We start from the raw sequence: 12,826 nt of genomic DNA on the forward strand, positions 1-12,826 counted from the left end.
GAGAGTTTTGCGAAGCTTCTTCAACGAGGTGTTTCGAATCACTCAGCGCCTCATCCGTGGACATGGGACTATAAACAGGCTTAGATGAAATCAGATTTAAAACCTCAAATTTAGCTGGGCTGCATATCAAAGAGACACTCTCGCTCGACTCTCAAAGGCAGAGCGTTATTTTCTCCTCCGTCACTGTAGGCCTACAGTAATATTCCTCGCCGCGTATCGGGTTCAAAAAAGCACGGTGAAATTCTGCGACACAGTTTCATTTAGAGGCAAAAAATGTAAACCATTTAGAGGCGAACTCTTTATGGTGTTTAATCCTGCGTTCCATCCCTGGAAGCCGAATTTATATCCCGCATTAGCTATCGTCTCGTCGGAGTATTGCTCTTCTCCCCGCGCGAGCGTTTCGGGGGCAGACAGCGGCCCTATCGCTCACGAGCACATGCACACACGGGTATTATGGGCTTATCTCATCTCGCGCAGCCCGTGCTAGGCCGCGGCTCGGTCCTACGGGCTACTTTACTAATAACCTTTTTCTTATCAGGCACCCTGCACCTCTGCCTGTGATCAAAGACCCAATTAATGGAGTGGGGAAAGGTGAAGCATTCAAATAATAGAGACAGCTGTTTTTCTCTGTTTGAAAGAATCCATTTGTATTGTTATCGGTGGAGAACAGTTCTCCAGACCTCGCTTAATTGAGGGTCTGTCAATTCTCGCCACTTGATAAAAAACTAGAGTTGAAACGCGCGAAAGGTGGTAAGTGGCAGGAATATCAGTGTTTCAACTCATCCTCGGCTTTATGATCTCTTAAACGGTAATAAACGCAGATAAGAGACGTGAGAGCTTCACAAAAGCATAGACCTCTTGGAAGATTCGTGCGATTCTCTGAAGGTTTTGTCATGGCTGAGCGAACGACGAATCCCGGGGTTCATTTTGGCGCGGGGGAGCGAAAAACTAGAGTTGAAACGCGCGAAAGGTGGTAAGTGGCAGGAATATCAGTGTTTCAACTCATCCTCGGCTTTATGATCTCTTAAACGGTAATAAACGCAGATAAGAGGCGTGAGAGCTTCACAAAAGCATAGACCTCTCGGAAGATTCGTGCGATTCTCTGAAGGTTTTGTCATGGCTGAGCGAACGACGAATCCATTCATTTTGGCGCGGGGGAGCGGCCGCAATTATAAAGGCTTTCGGCCGGGACGAAGGTAATTGCTGGACTAAATGTGTTGCCTTGTCAATGTTGCTGTCACATTTCTGGACAAAGTGGGCTGAATATTGGACGTATTAACATTTCAACATTAGGTAAAATGTAAAATGGGGGACATGGGAATTAAGTGACACTTTAAATACAGACCTTCCCTTCAGAGAGCATTTACTCTTCAATTCCCAAGGCCACTTATGTTGGATGTAGCTGGCATTTCAAAGGGCTTTTCAAAGCCTAATTTCACCTCAAGCTTTTCTCCATTCATGTATACAAATATACGGAAGTACAATTTACTCAATCTTTAACAGTATGTCTCTTACTTGAAGTAAAGTTTTAGGTTTGGACACATTTGTTGTAAAAAGGCCATTTAAATTGAGTTTAGAAATGCTTCAAAGTATATAATTCCCACATATTCTGACCAGTTCTATGACATTTCCAGTCCTTCGAGGTTTCTATAGAGATTGCACATGAAAAAATGTATGCTTGGTAAATCATAATTATGTGATATTAAGTCATAATTATGACACAAGTCAAAATTATATTGATAAAGTTATAACTGACAAGCAATTATAGGATAAAAAGACAACAACAAAAAATCGAGATATGTTCAATTATTACATAAAAAGTCAAAATTGTAAGATGAAAAGTCAAAATTGTGTTCTTATTATGTATACTTTATGTCATAACTGATTTACCAAAGTGCAAATAGGCTTTCATAATGGTGACATTTGTAGCCTGTGGCATATCTAATATATCTGAATATTCAATAATCTGAAAATAAGCAGAAAATGTCATATTAAAATTACCATGAGGTTTTAAAATGTTTTTAAGATTTATCCAAATTTGTCCTGGAAATCACAATGATAACATTCCTACATATTTTCCTGCTTTACATAACCATAGGAACCCTGTAAACAATTAAAAAAACATACTTTTACTGGTGCTTACCTTCTTACTGTACCATTTCACACAATCTTGAAGCTTTGTATTATAGCACTTCTCGTGTTCCTGCTGCTTTAGAACAAATTTCTGTTGTATTTCTAATTTGTAAGTTGCTAAATGAATGAATGCAAACGATGCATCCGAACAGAATGTATGCATGTAGAGTATTTAAAACAAAGACAAAAATAAATCCAGTATCCAATGCAGGTATGAACATATTTATTACACAGTAAAGAGTACAACAATACCAGAATCATACTGCAAAGATTCACAGACTGACAGACCATTTACTACAGCCCCCAAAAATGAGAGAATGAAATAAAGAAAACAGATTAAACAAGAAACCACAGTTCTGACATAGTAGGCTCAAAAACCCTAGAGTATTTGGAAACGGTGTGACAGAGTCCACACCCTCCCAGCCCACCTGTAACCTGTGGTTCATGTTTACGTTAAGTATTGCACGACTTTCATGAGTTTTTTTCACAATAAAGATTTTCGAAGAATCCTACGACTGCCCGTCCTGAACCCACCCGACCATTTCACTTAATGTTTCCATTGTCCCTTTATTATCCCAAAGTTTAATTCACTTTACAAACTGGAGAAAATAAAAACTTAACACCTGGCAAACAAGGCATGCGCAAATTCACCAGCCATTACTTTTCGCTCACGTTTGGTGCGAATCCCCCATAAACACGAACCTAAACGACACTGACAAGCGGCCAAGCGTGTCTCACAACAGAAGACAGAAATGGGGGAAAGGGGGGTGCAGGAGAAGAGGAGGGCAATAGGAATATATCACATTTCTCATCTTTGACCATGGATTGAATTATAGTGTATATCAAATGGAGTCAACACTCTTAAATCCTTTTTTTTTTTTTACTTTGAGTTGACTCAAAGCGATTTGTACACGTGACAAACTTAAAATGAACATAACATTTTTTTTTATTTTACGTATTCTATTCATTTTTTTTTTCTCATGAGGTCTGCATTGTTACCAAGTAGTGATATGGTTTGCAGCTATATGAGCTTTTAACTTTGGGTTTAAGTCCTGTTCTCATGTGCCCATTTGGTTTGACTAGACCAGTGTCCGCTCAGCGACTGGTGCTCCTAACGTGCTGTCAGAGGTAGAGTGAGACTTTTTGCCACCGAGGAAAAAAGGTTGTAGCAAAACAGACATACTACATTGGGAAGGAGAAGGAGGAGTTACTTAACGCTTCGTCCGCGCTTATTTTATTCAGGTCACCCTGATCAAACTCACTACACTATATGTATTTTTCAAAAATAGTGTTTCAAGACAGCTTAGCTGGCAGGTTCTCTGGCGATGCGGACAGGTGTCTTACACCTATGTTTTTTTGGATTATTTAACCGTAGCATGCCGGAGGAGGCCGGGAGTGTGTCCAGAGCCAGCCGCTCCTTCTAAGAGGTCAAATGCGCAGCGTTTAGCACCATGGTTTGGGGACGTGAGTCGTCAGAGTGCAGTTAAGTGCCCGTTTAGACCCCTCTTCCTCTTAAGCCATTGACGAGGTTGTTTAGTTTTAGATTCTCACATGGCTTTTAATCTTGAGCTGAAACACTTGAAGGTTTGGTTATGCGCCGTTTATGAACGAGAAGAGCTTCGGTTCGGTTGGGCTGGTTGCCTTTTGGAGCGGCGTTCTTATGACGAATCCGTTTCGAGGAATGATACGGAAAGAAAAGCGACGACAATGAAACTCGCCCTGCAGGATCTACATATGGGATCTGCCGTTTCGATTATTGCTCAATCATTCAGACCGCCTCATCCACACGTGAAACCCTCTTTTCTTAGGAACTGCTACATGCTTTTGAGTGGCTCCTCCTCCCTATGAGCTGAATAGGGCTGGTCTTGGCTCTGGACAGCGGAGAGTTAAAGGTTTTCGAATGGAAACATTGCTCAGTGTGGCTTCCCCTGATAAACACGTGGAGAAAACAAGAATGCATTGGAGTGAGTCTCTTTTGTCATGTTTAAATCTTGGATAAAATCAGGTTTTGGTCCTTCATGTCTGTCTTTGGCTGTCTTCCATGTTAATTATTTTGTAATACTGTGTATCCTGGTGCTCTGCAATGTTAAAGCTGTCTGTTTTACACCTCTGCATTTGGAAAGTTAGTTTCTTAGTGTCTTTTTTGTACATTTTTAAATTTTTTTGTAGAAAACAAAAACAACATATACCATAGCGTTCAGTATGCATATGCATGCACTGTCCTTAACTATTCAAAGCAAAATTTTTAGAAAAAAATGTTAACAAAAGCAGATTGTGATACTTCTGTTTTCTTTTTTTCTATTTTCTTTTTTTCCCTCTTTTTTTCATAGATTTTTCTCCATTTTTTAACAAGAAAAGAAAATCACAGATATGTAACGAAGCACTCCAAAGATAACCTATGAAGTGAAGATCCCTATGGAAAAAAAAACTGCCAAAAGAAGCATGCTGAGAGAAACCGTGACAGTGCAAATACATTTATGTACGTCCCATGTACAAAAACATTTATGTTAGCATTCCATGTAACATGCTAGTTCTCAGAAAAAAACATCTGAATGAGACTAAAGTAGCAGCTCTGAGAGATAGCGTTTGTCTTTTGAGGACAATGGGAAAAGTGTTTTTTCTTCTTAGAGAACTACAAGGGGACTAGAACAAACACATACGAATAGAAAAGCAGCTTGCGAGAGAGAGCGCGAGCGAGAGAAAAAAAGAGAAAATATGTTCTTCCTTTTTGCACCTAGAAAGACTAAAAAGTTGTGACCGTGGTTTAAACTATTAATGCGTCGTCACAATTGTCCAGCACATGTACAATAAATAACCATTGGAGACGACACAGGACACAAGTGTTTAACACAATGAGATCTAGAAGGGCAAAAAGAAGCAGAACGGGGTTAGAGATAGGCAGGACAGGAGAGGGCTCCAACAGCCAGTGATTTATGGGTAATTTCTCAGCCCTTTGTTTCCCAGTGGCTGTCACAGTGAGGTTCTGACAGTCCTGCTCTGGTGGGCCGATGACTTCACTTCCTGTTTTGGGAGCTGATGGAGTGCATTTGGGATCAGAGCTCAGAGCGCATCCTTCATTACGCCGTGTGGTACTCAACATCCAGCACGGGCCCTCCTCGCCCCTACATTCCTCAGTGAAACAGCTTTTTATTTCTCAGACCATTGACCTGGATATTATCTTGCAGAAGAGGTACGGACATCTGCGTTCCTTCACAATCTGCTGCACATCTGCAGAGTTCAGTGCGCGAGCCAGAAACGCCGTCTACTCCACCACGTCCGATGCAGATGCCCTTCATGGCGTGTTTTTTTTCCGTTGTGTTGACTTCTTTACAAGGAACGCTGTTTTTTTGTCTTTGATAATATTCGGAGTCTTTGCTTACATCAGCTATGAAGTATTTCCTTGGTTTTTGTCATTTAAAGTGTCTTTTAATGAGGTCAAATAGTTTCATATCCCAGCTACTGGATAAAGAGCTTTGAGAACAGAATGAAGGAGGAAAAAAACGATACAAACAAACGGAACGAAGGGGAGGTCAGATATACTCATCGAGAGGTCTTGGCTGTCTACTCCATTTGTCTTCTTATTTACAAGAATGTAAGAGAGCCACAACAACAATAAATGACATTATCAACAGTAATCGATAATAGCTGTAGTAACAATAAAGAACAATGAGAATTTCAAACAAAGAATATCTTTGCGTTCTCTATCATGGCAAGTCAATATGACCCGAAATGGACCTCCTGTGGGTGATCGCCCTAAGTACAGTTGGCTCTGTGTGACATCGGGCTGCATGAGGAATTATCTGGGACACTATCTCGTCCCCCTGTGCTTTTCATATGATATCCATGTTTTCCTAAAGATTTCCATACTAAGGAGATCGAATGTAAGCCATGGAACTAAAACAGCCCAGCCAAGTAAATCAGGCATGTACACATTACATAAAATAAAATAAAATCCCCAAGATGATATATAATGCAAAATATATTCAATTATGGAATATATTACCATCCCAATGAATCATTGTGCAGTATGTGAATGTTGCAGCTGTTCGCTAATACAATAACAATGTGTGGTAGGCGTACAAGCTGTTACCTCACTAGAGTCCTCCTGCTGGTTGATGACTGACAGCGCGTCCTCTGCCGCTTGTCTCTTGGCATCGGCCACCGTGCGGACTAATTGCATATGCAAATCGGGCAATTTATATTTAAATTATGCATTTCAATTGCACCCCCAAAGGCCCATGCAGATCAGGATATGGCACTGTGCGAAAAAGGGCTTGAATATACATCACCTACTGTACACAATCTTTCTAAAAAAAAAAAAGGACATTCACCCCTTATTACACTGTGGCAACTTGTGAAGACCGCTTTAAGGCAGTTGTGACTCTTAAACACTTTTTGCTTGGGTTGTGTAACCATCACTAGAGGCGTACAATGATTTTGAAAAAGGCATGCTGTTCTCGAGGAGTTTTAATAGACTAAACTGTCATGGTAGTCTCTTGTTCTGCAGAAATGGATGGCTGCGGTTGCGCAGACCCTCCTCCCCAGTCTTAAATATGAAGGATTATAGAGCCAGGGACATTTTCATCAAGACTGGACTGAATTGTAAAACCATGGTGGTTTGGTGCACAAAGTCGTCCTCTTGATGGGCTGAGGTCACGGAAAATGCACCACACTCCCTGATACATTTTACTGCATTTATATATGACTATTCAGATGGAATTTCAATCTGTGGTGATTTGTTTAGGGTGTTACTACTGCCGTTGTGATGCAAAGGCAACGTATTAGCTAAAACGAGCAGTCTTAGACTGTCTTTTGTAACATCACTTTCATGGAAAGGCTTGTTTGCTTTTATAAAGCCTTTGGTAAGACCACACAGCAAAGACAAACTGCTTTAGCAGATGCCTCTATCGTGTATGAGGCCAAGGTAAACAATCTGCTATTACAGAGTCCAACACTTGTCGTATTTCACACAGATCAACTGCTCTTTAAACAAAGCCTTTTAATATCTTTATCCGTCTTTTAACCAGCTCCTCTGCTGTGATAAAACAGAGTGCCGTGGAGAGCTGAGAGCCTGTTGCACAGCTAATGGCAGGAGTGCTGAAGTGCTGTAAAGGCTGGGAGCACTTATGTGTCCTGTTCAGCCAGAGCAATAAAAGAGCTTTATGATCTGACATCACTGTTGGAATGTGTAGAGGTGCTTCCAGTGAAGCCAATCACTGAACTGCCCAACACACGACTAGGGGAACATTACAGGAGTCAAACAAAATGCCACAAAAACAGACAGACATTTCAAATCCCACTAAACCTTCCAAGTGTTTTATCAGCTTCTAAAGATTTTTCATAATGTTTGCTTCAAAGAATGTTTTAAATAAAATGCATAATGACTAAACCTTCCAAGGGTTATATCTGCTTCTCAAGATTTTTGTTAATGTTGGTTTTAAATTAAATGCATGATGACTAAATCTTATTTTTGTCTTTAAAAGAGAACATTTATTTTCTATTTCTATTGTCATTTTTTGCAAATATGCATGACAAGAAAACAATAATAGTAGCTTAAAAGCATTACAGGAATTCAATCTGTGAAATATTTTATTTTTATTTATTAAATGTATCTTTATTTATTTGTAAATATGCATTTATTTATTGTTCTTCTGTTTTACTAAGATACTAATATTTGTGCTTTTTTGCCTAGTGTCCCAACGTCGTTATATATGCATCGTTTCTTGTGCATTTAATTTGTATTTTCCACCCTGATTTTTCACAAGAACCGCAATCTCAGGAAAACAACTTGTTATGTCGAGACCACACCAGAGTTTGGTGTGACACCGACCAGGTTCCCACCTGACTCTGCAGTTCTACATACAAATAACTAACTGACTGATTGAATTTCAGAGAGCTTTTAAATCACAGACAGGCTTTGAAAGGGCTCTGTCTGAATAATTTAGCTTTGGTTTTCCACCTGTGCTTATGAGTGTGTGTGCATGTTCAAAAAAAAAAAAGAAAAAGAAAAAAGATGGCATGCTAACCGGCTTTCTTCCAGATTTCTTCAGGTACGTATCCAGACACTGGCCTGTGAAGGAGCTCCCTATGGACATCTGGAAGAGAGAGAAAAAAGGACACTTCATTTACAATGAACTCAATACATGGTACAACCATTTTTCCAGTCGAAATAACTGACAGAACATTACATTATCATCAGAACAACTGACTGTAAATCTGTTCTTTTTAAGATCAGACATATCAGTTTAGATATATGAAATAGAACATAAACTTTTCAGGTGATAAAGACATCTCAGACAAACATCTTGTGCTGAATAAGTGTTACCTAAAGCATTGCTTTCTTGGCTGGCAGGGCTCTGCTGTCTGGACTGACTGCTGCTGGAGCTGCTGGTCTTTTTAAGATCTTCAGCATCACTGTAACGACGGATCCAGTAGTTGAGCTCCTCCCGGTCGGCCTCCTGGCACCTCCTCAATACCGTCAGTGAGCGACGTGTCTTCTCCACCATATCCATAATGCAGTTCAGGAGCTGCGGGGGAGAAGCAGGCAGAATGTTACCAACACAACATCTGCTCTAAATAGAAATGACAAATTTAGATATATAAAAACACGATGTTAAAGGCTGGCATTGAATGATGACTCACACCTCTATATGTTTACAGTCAATAAAGCACTAATGCCAACCCCTGACATAAAGTTAATGCTCTGAAGTTGCTCTTTTATAGCTCAGGAGACCTTACAACTTAAATACCAACTGATGTTTCTCCTAAAACTTATTAGACAAAACTGTACACAAATTAATATAGATATTTTAGAAAACTTTGAAAGACATGTTTGTATTCATGTTAACATCTTAGATTTTGGTATCTTTCACAAAAAAACAGGAGACTTAAAGCTAAAATCTCCAGTTGAGCTCAATATAATCTCACTGTTGTCTAGAAGATTGCAAAAAAACAAACAAAATAAAAACATGCAAACACAGAAACGTACCAGCAAACACACTTTTTGTGTCGTATTCTCTCTCTCTCTCACACACATACTTTGGATAGTAATAAAAAATGTTATTACTTTTCTTACATGGTCAAGGTGCTTATTTTAGAAAACTTTGAAAGACATGTTTGCATTCATGTTAACATCTTAGATTTTGGTATCTTTCACAAAAAAACAGGAGATTTAAAGCTAAAATCTCCAGTTGAGCTCAATATAATCTCACTGTTGTCTAGAAGATTGCAAAAAAACAAACAAAAAAAAAACATGCAAACACAGAAACGTACCAGCAAACACACTTTTTGTGTCGTATTCTCTCTCTCTCTCACACACATACTTTGGATAGTAATAAAAAATGTTATTACTTTTCTTACATGGTCAAGGTGCTTCCACTCTTCTGCCCATTCTCTGTCTGTAAGTCTGTGATCTATGACTTCCTCCTGGCGCGTGCTGCCGTGCATCCCTGACACAGAACGAGAGAAAAAGAGAGAGCGAGTGTTAAACGTGTTACTATTTGGGCCTCGGTTTTCCATTTCTCTTGCTTGCCCTCAGCGGCGTGTCGTGGCCGTCTGTTTCACAGCCATAGCTCACCCGCTTCCTGACATCCTCCATCGCTCACACACTCTTCATTCCTCACATGCTCTCATCCCTCACTCCTCTCTACCATGCAGCCTGCGGGCACGCTCTCTCGCTCTCTCCACACAGCACCAGAGCTGCCAGGCTTATGCATATCTCGTGCATATATCACTGGCTAACGAGTATTTTTAGCACATTTAAACCCGATATGGAGAGTTGGTTTTATGTAAACCTCAAATCATTTTTAAAAGAGTTTATGTTCCTGATCCAACTAAGCCTCGCCTGGTTTAACTTCTAAGAGTCTGAGTGGCATGCAGTGGACTTTTGAGGATTTGAGGCATTGGCAAAGTCAGCCTCGGAGAATGGGGCTTCTGTTGCTTTTATTTTCTCAAAATAATCTGAGAAATGTATTTAAGGTTTTACACACAGACACACACACACACACACACATATCACGATTAATCGCATCCAAAATAAGTTTTTGTTTACATAATATGAATACTGTGTATATTTATTATGTATATATAATTTATGAAAAATATGTTATGTTTATATGTTAAATATAAAATATAAGAATATAAATATATACATGTAAATATTTAAAAAATATTTACTGTATGTGTGTGTATTTATATATACATAATAAATATACACAGTACACATACATATATTATGTAAACAACTTTTATTTTGGATGCGATTAATCATTTGACAGCACTAAAAAACGTTTCCTGTGACTTTCTATATGTCTACTGTCTTGTAATTATTTTTAATTTAATTTACATTTTATTATCAGTTATTATTTATTTAATTAAGTAAGCACCTTTTCCTTTAAAAAAAAAAACCTTCTACTGTGACTTTCTATATTTCTGGTGTCTATTAAAGACTATGAACTGAATTTGAGCCTCATTTTATTTGAAACTTGTTTTTACCCTCGAAATTTATAGGGGTCTTGCATCAAAATGGAATATGTTATTCACACAAAGTTTGAGGATTGGAGGCATTGGTGACCGCAGCCGTGGAGAAGGAGGTTATATTGCACGTCTCAGACTCTAACAATCTTTCACAGCACAGTAACACTCTTATTAATGACTGTCCCCAGATGCTGCTGTAATCTCTCTCTTACCCAGAGGCCGAGGGCGGTCGCGGAGCTCGCGGTGGTTGGGGTGGCGATAGGAATCTCTGTAGTGGTGTGCAATGGCCATGTCGTCCAGACGGTAGTGCTGTGGAGGGGGCGGGGTGGGGTGCGGCAGGCCGTTGGGCTGGTAGGAGAGCCCGCTGGAGGGGCTGAAGCGCTGGCCAGGGCTGATAGTGCAGGGCCTCTTGTTGGGGTGCTCGGGATGGAGCGGCTCCCGCTCAAAGCCGTTCTCTTTGGTTCTGGAAGGAGACAGAAGAATCCAGAGTGAGGAACAGGAAGAAAGGAGCAGAAGTGTAAGAACACTAGACTGATATAAACTGATAGATAGAACAGTAGAATGACAGAACGATAGATATAACGATAGAAAGAACGATAGATAGATAGATAGATAGATAGATAGATGATAGTCAAGTCAAGTCAAGTCACCTTTATTTATATAGAACTTTTAACAATACAGTTTGTGTCAAATGATAGAACGGCAGAACGATAGAACAGTAGAACGATAGATAGATAGATAGCTAGAATGATAGATAGAATGATAGAACGATAGATAGATAGAACGATAGAACGACAATGATAGAACGATAGAATGATAGATAGAATGATAGAACGATAGATAGATAGATAGATAGATTGAACGATAGAACGACAATGATAGAACGATAGATAGAATGATAGAACGGTAGATAGAATGATAGAACGATAGATAGATAGAACGATATATAGATAGATAGATAGAACGACAACGATAGAATGATAGATAGAATGATAGAACGATAGATAGATAGATAGATTCTTCACAACTGGTTGTCTTTCCAGACATGTCAGGGAAAATGATGACTCACTAGTGTCTTTTATTTTTGTGTTTTACCACTCCAACAAGACAGACACTGTCTGACATTGAGATGTCTTCTGAGGACAGTGTGTTCATTGATGTAATGTACTTTCCTCCGCTGTGGGTCGAGGGAGAATGTGAAACTGCACCTAAGGCAGTAAGAGTCTGTCATCTAATGTGCTAAGTAGAAAAGCAGCTTCAATGCCTCCGTCGAGCACTTTGTTGTCAGTAAAAGGAGGTCTTGACAGAGCACACGAGGACCGTAAGAGATGTGCACTTACAGGACTCGCTCTGTGCCCCTAAACCCTAGGGCTTTCACATTGCTCTGCCCTTCACTTTCATGTGTCACGGGTCCAGGTGTTCGCAGATGCTGGTACTCGTGTGAGTCGCTGTGTGTGTGTTGTGAGGCGGTCGTCCCTCGGTTACCTCTGAAAAACACTGAACTTCCTAATGAGCTGCTTTTATGAGCTGCTAATGCGCATCCATCACCGTCCATATGCTCCTCAAAGCCACCTCTCTCCTCCACCCACACCTCCAAAACACAGCTGCCTTTAATTTATCCCAGTCTCATACATATTAATACCAATTCTAATTCTATCTATTCTTCATGAACTTGTGTCTCTGATTCAGGTACGGTATGTGATTTCCATGTGCTCATGTCTCCCATGTCTTTTTTCCATCCACAAAACGTCTTTTTTGATCTATTAATTTATTTACTTTGCAATTTATTTATTGTATTTTATTACACAGGTCTGAAATTCCCAATATTACTTAGCAAAATAAATTTGTATACTTTATATTTTTATTTGTGTAAAATCGTCTTTAATTCAAATGTATTTAAAATTTAGTACTGTTTTCATGTGGCACATGCTAAACAAACAAACAAACAAACATGAAAATAATTATAATACAAAGAAAATAAATATAAATAATATACAATACAATATAAAATATATACAATATAAAATATATATATTTTTATTCAGCAAGGATGTATTAAATTGATCAAAAGAGACAGTAAATGCATTTATAATGTTACAAAACTTTCCTATTTTAAATAAATGCTGTTCTTTTGACTAGGGCTGCCACTAACGACTATTTTGATTTTGATTAATCTATCAACTAATTTATCGATTAATCTAAACGATTAATTTCCCAC

The 12,826-nt window shown here is 39.1% G+C and overlaps 1 protein-coding gene across 1 annotated transcript in view; it reads right to left on the reverse strand.

Annotated features, from left to right (window-relative positions):
- Nucleotides 1–3,436: 3,436 nt before the first annotated feature.
- LOC107724268 (protein CBFA2T1-like) overlaps nucleotides 3,437–12,826 on the reverse strand; it is a 65,155-nt gene continuing 55,765 nt past the window's right edge. Inside the window, exons 6-11 of the mRNA XM_016533109.1 lie at nucleotides 10,821–11,071; nucleotides 9,493–9,581; nucleotides 8,459–8,660; nucleotides 8,160–8,228; nucleotides 6,224–6,303; nucleotides 3,437–3,553 (exon numbers count right to left, since the gene is read on the reverse strand). Of these exons, the coding sequence (XP_016388595.1) occupies nucleotides 3,437–3,553; nucleotides 6,224–6,303; nucleotides 8,160–8,228; nucleotides 8,459–8,660; nucleotides 9,493–9,581; nucleotides 10,821–11,071 (808 nt within the window). The remainder of the gene's footprint in view (nucleotides 3,554–6,223; nucleotides 6,304–8,159; nucleotides 8,229–8,458; nucleotides 8,661–9,492; nucleotides 9,582–10,820; nucleotides 11,072–12,826) is intronic.

This window comes from Sinocyclocheilus rhinocerous, unplaced genomic scaffold (assembly GCF_001515625.1).
Source record: "Sinocyclocheilus rhinocerous isolate Xijiao unplaced genomic scaffold, SAMN03320098_v1.1 scaffold574, whole genome shotgun sequence".
Lineage (NCBI taxonomy): Eukaryota > Metazoa > Chordata > Actinopteri > Cypriniformes > Cyprinidae > Sinocyclocheilus > Sinocyclocheilus rhinocerous.